The sequence below is a fragment of the Anopheles nili genome, chromosome 3 (genome assembly GCF_943737925.1).
Source record: "Anopheles nili chromosome 3, idAnoNiliSN_F5_01, whole genome shotgun sequence".
In the NCBI taxonomy this organism is placed as follows: Eukaryota; Metazoa; Arthropoda; class Insecta; order Diptera; family Culicidae; genus Anopheles; species Anopheles nili.
Window position 1 is genome coordinate 55,784,160 of NC_071292.1, and position 8,026 is coordinate 55,792,185.

The 8,026-nt window shown below is 42.8% G+C and overlaps 3 protein-coding genes across 3 annotated transcripts; 2 read left to right on the forward strand and 1 right to left on the reverse strand.

The window, feature by feature from the left end:
• Positions 1-41: 41 nt before the first annotated feature.
• On the reverse strand, positions 42-579 carry LOC128725576 (DNA-directed RNA polymerases I, II, and III subunit RPABC2). The gene is made up of 2 exons (XM_053819330.1): positions 481-579; positions 42-416 (listed from the first exon to the last, which is right to left on the reverse strand). Exons 1-2 carry the CDS (start codon positions 507-509, stop codon positions 50-52), a joined length of 396 nt encoding a protein of 131 aa, XP_053675305.1. The 5' UTR covers positions 510-579; the 3' UTR covers positions 42-49.
• Positions 580-751: 172 nt separating this feature from the next.
• Positions 752-4,426, forward strand: LOC128726272 (ribosome biogenesis protein BMS1 homolog). The gene is made up of 3 exons (XM_053820068.1): positions 752-809; positions 875-4,137; positions 4,208-4,426. Exons 1-3 carry the CDS (start codon positions 752-754, stop codon positions 4,424-4,426), a joined length of 3,540 nt encoding a protein of 1,179 aa, XP_053676043.1.
• A 391-nt stretch (positions 4,427-4,817) lies between these two features.
• On the forward strand, positions 4,818-7,531 carry LOC128726631 (uncharacterized). Its single transcript, XM_053820448.1, has 6 exons — positions 4,818-4,840; positions 5,515-5,716; positions 5,786-6,042; positions 6,123-6,342; positions 6,430-6,561; positions 6,635-7,531. Exons 1-6 carry the CDS (start codon positions 4,818-4,820, stop codon positions 7,529-7,531), a joined length of 1,731 nt encoding a protein of 576 aa, XP_053676423.1.
• Positions 7,532-8,026: the final 495 nt, after the last annotated feature.

Below are 8,026 nucleotides of genomic sequence, written 5' to 3' on the forward strand. Positions count from 1 at the left end.
TTAGTAAAAGACGGTTGTGTATTCACTCTTTCCAAGGTTACATGCTATCTTAGTGGTCGATTATAATTAGTTCATCTATGCTCCAATCCTCGTAAGATGAGTCCGGCAGGTACCGACGAATGATGATGGGAATCTTGCGTTGTTTCAACTCTTTCATTGCAATCTGCAGTGGATCAGTTTCTCCCTCAAGTTCAACCATGATGGGGGCGCACATGGCGATCTGCAGGGCACGTGTTCCGAGCACACGTGCTCGTTCGTATTTTGTCATATATTTTGTGGTGATGCGCTTGTTTTTCGGCACTCCGCCACCAGCTTGACCGGGATTGATGATTTCTATGTTGTCTCCATCTTCCTCCTGGTTCAGCTCGTCAATGTTGTCATCTTCCTCGACATCATCGAAGTCATCCCCGCCGACACTAAAGGGCAAGCAGATTCTCATAAGGCAAATGCTCGTATTAGAATGTAATTCAATTCACTTACTCGTCGTGATCGTAATCACCCTCATCCATTGTAGAATTTCAACAAAACTTTATTAAAACTTTCGTGAAAATGCGCACCGCACCAATCGCACGCTCTAGCCAAACACTTTTTGACGTTGTTGTCATTAAAGAGCATTCACCTAGCTGTCACGTTGGCCAAATGTCAACAAACACATGTCAAAGAGGCATGCGGCATGGTCGGTTCAATTGCGTTGGAGTCGTTTTATTGAAATATTTGTTTAGTTAAGCGTATATTATCATAAAATCCAATAATGGCAGACAAAAGTGACCCTAGTGAAGCGAAGAAGGGCCATAAAAAACGGCATTCTGGTATGTATGATCTCTTGCAGGCATTTTGAAAATCAGCTCAATCTTGATCTTGGTGTTTCGTACAGGTGTTAAGGCGGACAAGAAGAATGCCAAAAACAAACCAACTGATCGTACGAAAAATCCCAAGGCTTTCGCAATCACTAAGGCTCGCTCGGCTGAGAAGCGTTTCAGGCGAAAGGAAGACATCATCACCAAGAAACAACATATTCCCATTGTCGACAAAACCCCGGAAGAACCCCCGCCAGTCTTGATTGCGGTGGTCGGACCACCGAAGGTCGGCAAAACAACGTTGATTATGAATTTAATCAAAAATTTCACCAAAACAAACGTTACAAAAATTAACGGGCCAATTACGGTGGTTACGTCGAAGAAGCGGCGAATTACCCTGGTCGAATGTAACAATGACATCAACAGCATGATCGACATTGCCAAGTGTGCCGATCTGGTGCTGCTGTTGGTTGATGCTAGCTTTGGGTTCGAAATGGAAATATTTGAATTCCTCAACATCTGCCAGGTGCATGGTATGCCAAAGATCATGGGCATTCTAAACCATCTGGACATGATCAAGAGCGCGAAGGCACTCAAAATGCAGAAGAAAGTACTGAAGCACCGTTTCTGGACCGAGGTGTATGATGGAGCGAAGTTGTTCTACCTTTCGGGTTTGATACACGGCGAATACCTGAAAAATGAAATAAGAAATTTGGGCCGGTTCATATCGGTTATGAAATTCCGTCCGCTCACGTGGCGCGGCGCTCACAGCTACATCATAGCCGACCGCATGGAAGATATAACAAATGTGGAGAAAATTCGTCTAAACGCTAAGTGCGATCGCGATGTCGTCCTGTACGGATACGTTCGGGGTGTTCCATTGAAAAAGGAAAATATGATACACATCGCAGGGTTGGGGGATTTGTCAATCGACGAACTAAGCACCTTGCCCGACCCTTGTCCGCTGCCGTCGAGAGAAAAGAAGCGGAACTTAATGGAGAAAGAACGGCTTCTTTACGCTCCAATGTCTGGTGTTGGCGGTATCGTGTACGATAAGGATGCCGTATACATCGAACTGCAAGGGTCGCATAGCCACAAAAAAGGCGCTAAAAATACCGAACAGCAACAAATTGTGGATTCATTAACGGAGAAGAAAGAGACGTTCGATGTCACTATCGATAACCAAGAGTTCCGTCTATTTAGTGATGGAGCCGTGATAAAGTCATCAGATTTCGTGGATAATGCACGAAAGATGGATGATGCTTCCGACAACGAGAGTGATGATGACGATGAAGATCATGATGAAGCCGATGAAGATGATGATGATTCGGGCTTGGAAGATTCCGAGGACGAAGCTGAAGAAACGGGAAAAGGTGCCCGTTTGGGATGGATACCGGAAGAAGGCGATGAGGATGACGAGGATGAAGATGGTGATGAAGAAGAGGACAATGACGAAGAAGAAGATGATGATGATGAAGACATGAACGATATCAACACTCTAGGAAAGCAACGTTCGAGCGGATATCTCTCGTCGGATGACGAACAAACCACGGCCAGTGGAAACACTATGGCGTGGAAGGAAGGCCTTGCGGCAAGAGCCCGAACGGATTATCTGAATCGTTTGGCTTCAAACAAAAATCTGATGAAGATTGTGTATGGAGTATTTAGCAAATTTCACAAACGCCAGCAAGAAAAAGCCACTGCAGAAGAGGATGCTGAAGATGAGGAAGATGAATTGCTGGGAGGAATATTTAAAAGCGTTTCGCAGAGACAAACAGACTTGCAAAAGAAGAAGTCAGTTCAGGACGTGGACGAATGCTGCTTTTTCGAAGAGTACGGTGATGGAATCCGCGACTGGACTGCAAACGACAACAAGGACCTCATTCGAAATTGTTTCGTGACGGGCAAGTGGAAAGCATCGGAGGATGCTGAGGAACTGTTGAAGCTGGACGATATGAGTGATGGAGACAGTGAAATTTTCGGAGACTTTGAAGATCTCGAAACGGGTGAAAAACACGTGGCGTCCAAGGGATCCAGCAAACAATCCACAGAAGCCGGGGAGCAAAGCGACGAAGATGAAGGTGGCAAGCATGAACCCAAGTCCGTCAAACGGAAGGTAACGAGAGTGGAAGAGAAAAATATGTCCCGATCTGAGCTGATGGCAAAGAAGATGAAGCTGAAGGCAAAATTCGACTCAGAGTACGACAATCCGGAAAAGGATGATCAACATATCGAGGGCGATCATCAGTACTATGAAATGCTAAAAGCGGACGCGCTACGCCAGTCTGAGCTCAACAAAAAGGAGTTTTCCAACCTGGATGAAGATGTGCGGCTCAATATTGAGGGTCATCGAGCAGGCTTGTACGTGCGGATGAACTTTAAGAATGTTTCCTCTGAGTTTGTAGAACACTTTGATCCTGCGTATCCTGTACTGATTGGCGGGTTAAACATGGTCGAAGAGAACGTTGGTTACGTAAACTGCAAGGTGAAGAAACACCGGTGGTACAAGAAAACACTCAAAACGGGCGATCCGCTTATCATATCACTTGGTTGGAGACGGTTCCAAACCATTCCAATATACGCCAAGGTGGAAGACGACTTTAAGCATCGCTTCCTGAAGTACACTCCTAACCACGTGACCTGCAGCATGAGCTTCTGGGGACCAATTACGCCACAAAACACGGGTCTGCTGGCAATCCAGTCGGTTGCGTACGATCAGAAGGAAGTACGCAGGCTAGGTTTCCGCGTAGCGGCCACCGGAGCAGTCAGCGAATCGGACAAGACCGTGAATATAATGAAAAAGCTTAAGCTTATAGGAACACCGGATAGAATATACCAAAAAACCGCCTTCATTAAAGGTATGTTCAACTCCGCTCTCGAAGTGGCAAAGTTCGAAGGTGCAAAGATTCGAACTGTTTCCGGCATTCGCGGTCAAATTAAAAAAGCCATGCCCCCGGGAGGCTCATTTCGCGCAACGTTTGAAGATCGAATTAAATTGGGCGACATCGTATTTTGCCGGACATGGTTCAAAGTTCCCGTGCCGAAGTTCTACGCCCCCGTTACTAATTTGCTGCTCGCCCCGGAAAAGAAAACTCAATGGATTGGCATGAAAACTCTGGGCCAATTGAAGCGTGAAAAGAACATTCAGTTCGAACCGAAGGAAGACAGCACGTACAAAAAGATCGTGCGTGAAAAGCTGGCCTTCCGACCACTGGTAATACCGAAAAGTCTTCAAAGAGCGCTTCCTTACAAGGACAAGCCAAAACTTGGACCGGTGAATCCGAAGAAATCATTCGAAAGCGAGCGGGTGGCGGTGGTACTTTCACCGCATGAACAAAAAGTGAGTTGACTGAAAAATTAATGTGCTACTTATAGGTGTATATTATATTTACAATCATTGTATATTTCAGGTGGCAAAAATGATGAGTATGATAAAAACCAACTACAAGACGAAAAAAATCAAGCAACAGCGCATGGTAAAGGAGCGGTCCAAAAAATACAAGAAACAGCTGTTAAATGAAAATTTCAAAAAGCTACAACGTCAGAAGGATTTAAAGAAGAAGGTGTTTAAAGCGATCAGCAAAATGGATACGAAAAACGAAGAAAAAATGAAAGGGGGAAAGAAGTGATCGCAATATTTAAGTGAAATAAAGCAAATTTTATTGTTGAAAACTAATAAATTGCCTGTTTGAGCTCTTTACGATTAATATTAAATTTTCCAGAGATCCAAATAAAAACATGTTTTCGAAAAAAGCAAGCTTTCGAACACTGCATTTATGGCGCCATTCGCAATGGAAGCACGTTGCCATGGAGTCGACGCAAACAAACAGGCCTTGCCAAACAGCTGAATTTTCTCACTACTATTCACTTTCCCTTTAAGATTTAGCAGAAGTAGACGTGCACAAGTGCTGCATCGTCCTGGTGTTTTTATATATATTTTATTCACCACTGAAGTTATTTACACGCAATAGATTTGCATTGTGTTTAGAAAGAGCCGGTTCAAATTGTGTGTGACCAAGAATGTCGACGGCGTTACGTTCCTCGTGAGTATTTTGAATAAGGCTACATAGCGGCGTATTTGAAATCGAAGAAAGTCGTAAAGCCATGTAACAAAACAGGCATCGCGGGGATTTAGTTCGCCGTGTGCATCATATTCCTCGCGTTACATATCAGGTGGATATTGTACTAAGTATTGCCCATCGAAGGGTGAAAGGTAAAACGTCGTAGTGTCTAGGAAAATTCACTACTCATCATTCTATTCACGAGCATTTATCCTTTCAACCAGTAACTACGAGGATAACCTTAAGGAAAGGGAGCTGATTTCGTCATTCATTCCACCCATTCTCCCGAAAACAACAAACCGCTGTGCATTTCGCTTCACTTTACCTTTTCCTTAGTTACGGAAACATTTCCATTCGCACGTAGTCACCCCTTACGACCGTTCTTTTGCCGAAGAAAGCAACCGCTCTGTTGAACGAACGGCACAACTTGTTGGCAGGTGCAACTGATTGGGGTCGTTTTATTTATCAAAGTAAACATTGCCTTGGTCAGTTGCGCCGGTGTTTCCGCCATCGTAATTTATTCTGTTACCTTAGTCTCTTTTTTGTAACTTGTAGCCTTTTCGGCTTTTTCCACACTTTCACTATAAGCTTTTCAAAGATACTATACGCACTATACGCACGGAAAATAAATACCAATTACTTATTACCATCGACAGATTTTCTATGCAGAGTATGGAAAGTCTTTATACGAATAACAGCTCAAAGTTTTCTGCGCTTCATCGTCGCAAGGCCGCTTCTAGGCAACCAGCGATCGTGATCAACTCCAACAGCGATGTACGACACCGGGTAATGTCGGCACGCATGCTGCGTCTCAAGCAACTACAAAATCAGCTTGAGGTGGCGAATCTTCACATTGCGGTATGATATCATCATAAAAGCTAGTTTAGACAAGGTTTGGTTTAAACGAAATCATTCCTCTGCTTGCAGGAACTGACAAAGGATAATCGGTATCTAAAAGCTTTGCAGAAACGCCAGGACTCTGCCCTGTCAAAGTACGAAAACTCGAATGCAGAGCTCCCTAAGCTTTTACATTCGCATGCGGAGGAGGTTCGCACGTGGCAAACTAAATATCGCAATCTCCAGAATCAATACAAGGAATTAGACAAGAAATTAAAGACTAAAGATTCGCATATACTAACGATAACTGACCAAAATAAGCACTTAATGCAGCTTAATAAAGATAAGTATGTTCGTTTGAGTTTGAGTTGTGCGCTTTTGGATACCATTTTTTGAATGTATTTCATTATTGTTTCTATCTCCGTAGGCATTTGGAAGAACGCGAAAGACTGGCAGATAGGGTACGGTATTTAGAAAACAGGCTCATGGAAAAAGACAACGATGCCAAATTACTTGCCAGAAGGCTTCAGTTGGAAACGAAAAACTTCAAAGCTCAAATGCAACAAGAAGTTCTAAAGCAACGTGAAATGGCACAAAAAGTAGAACGATCGCATCAGGAAATCAATCGATTGAATTCGGTGATTGAGGTAATTTGCAATTCGCTTCCTTGAAACAGGAGAAATGGTGCTAAATTTTCATGGAAAATAATTTAATTCCTTTCAATGCACCTGCAGATATATGAGAAGCGTACACCATCAACATTGCTTAAAAATAGTAGCTTTCTGTTGAAAACCTCAAAACCGTCATCCGGACAACAGCAGCAAATTGTACGATATACTAACGGTACTCCTAAACCAACTTTTCCGGTAAGAAACTACGATAACTATGCTAGGACAAGTAATGATCACACAATATTTTGTCTTTTGGTTTTATTTTTAGAATTTTTCTGAGCCCTCACCAGTCACAAATTTGGACATGAGTCCAAAAACAAAAACCATTCATGACGGTGAAGGAGATAATAATTCACCCATACCAAGTCCCAGAACTTTGATTCCCATTTCTCCTCACGAGCACACGCCACCTGCGCCTCAGAATTCGTCAAAGTCCAGAAAGAAGCACTCAAAAAAGCCTAAGTTAGAAATGCAGGATGATGGTAACTCGAACGAAAATTTGAATGGCCATCAGTACGATGAGGGAATGTGTTCTGAGTTTAATCAGTACGCGTTGGAGCAGGAAGCAGAATTCGACAAGGCTATCGCGTCGGAAATATTTCGCTTACAAACCGAAATGACTTCTACTGAGGGATCAAAATTGCTGAAAAACCGAACCATCAAGCAATACAGTGCAACTACTGAGACATCTTACGAGGATGATTACGAAACTGATCAATCGCCAGAGAAAAGTGTTGACCATCTTGCTAAGATCTTCGAACACAAGGCCCATATCAACGAAATCGAAGGACAATTCCTGGAGTTGACCTCCTCGGCAACGACAAACGGATATTCTCCAGAAAAGGATGGCATAAAAGTCCGTGGTTTAAAGAAACGGTCCCCAAACACGTATGAGCTAAACGATTCGGATTCTGTTGATAGCGGCAGTCGCACTTCTGCGACTAAAGAATTGGAAGCAATGAAGCAAGAAATGCATCACAGCATGCTGAAGAAAGAAGCTTTGCTTGATTCGTTTTGCGATGAATTGCACAGCAAGGACCTAGCCAAATCGCATCTTAATCGTCCCAAAATGGACAATACAAAGAGAACTCACATCGATCCGAAGAAAAAACAAAACTTATTAGAAGTACTCAAAGCAATCGATGGTGATAGTTTTGAAAAGTGAAATGCACAAGAACGAGCATAGCAAAGGCTTGAAAAATTTTAAAAAATACTGAAGTTTGCCTAACAGCCACAATCCTATTGTATGGTGAACACACCTGGGTCAGTGTATACACATATTTTTTTAATAAAATGTATCTTTGTACTTGATCCCGCCATCTGATTTGAGATTTGAGATAAATTTAAATCTGTCAAGTTTGATGAAAATGGTGAAAATGTGGAAAAGCCCTTTAAGGGCCTTTGGCGGGGCGTGCTTGGGCCAAATCAACAGATGGCGCCACTGTGAATCCACATCGTCACGTGTAGACAGTGCAGTGTCTACTCGAATTATTTGATAATCTTTTAATATAATTTGAACTTTTAATGATAAATTAAATGTTTTTTCTTAACGCTAAAACAGAGCATTGTAAATGAATAGGAATAATTATGCACCAGTAACCGCGGCAGATTGGGAATTTACGATGAAATGTCAAGTTCCATGACATGGATTGTCAAAGTG

Coding starts and splice junctions, on each gene's coding strand:
- LOC128725576 (XM_053819330.1), bottom strand. CDS start 509: ATGGATGAGGGTGATTACGATCACGACGA. Junction 417..480: donor GGTGATTACGATCACGACGA/GTAAGTGAATTG, acceptor CTTGCCCTTTAG/TGTCGGCGGGGATGACTTCG.
- LOC128726272 (XM_053820068.1), top strand. CDS start 752: ATGGCAGACAAAAGTGACCCTAGTGAAGCGAAGAAGGGCCATAAAAAA. Junction 810..874: donor CCATAAAAAACGGCATTCTG/GTATGTATGATC, acceptor TGTTTCGTACAG/GTGTTAAGGCGGACAAGAAG. Junction 4,138..4,207: donor TTTCACCGCATGAACAAAAA/GTGAGTTGACTG, acceptor TGTATATTTCAG/GTGGCAAAAATGATGAGTAT.
- LOC128726631 (XM_053820448.1), top strand. CDS start 4,818: ATGTCGACGGCGTTACGTTCCTC. Junction 5,717..5,785: donor TGGCGAATCTTCACATTGCG/GTATGATATCAT, acceptor CTCTGCTTGCAG/GAACTGACAAAGGATAATCG. Junction 6,343..6,429: donor GATTGAATTCGGTGATTGAG/GTAATTTGCAAT, acceptor ATGCACCTGCAG/ATATATGAGAAGCGTACACC.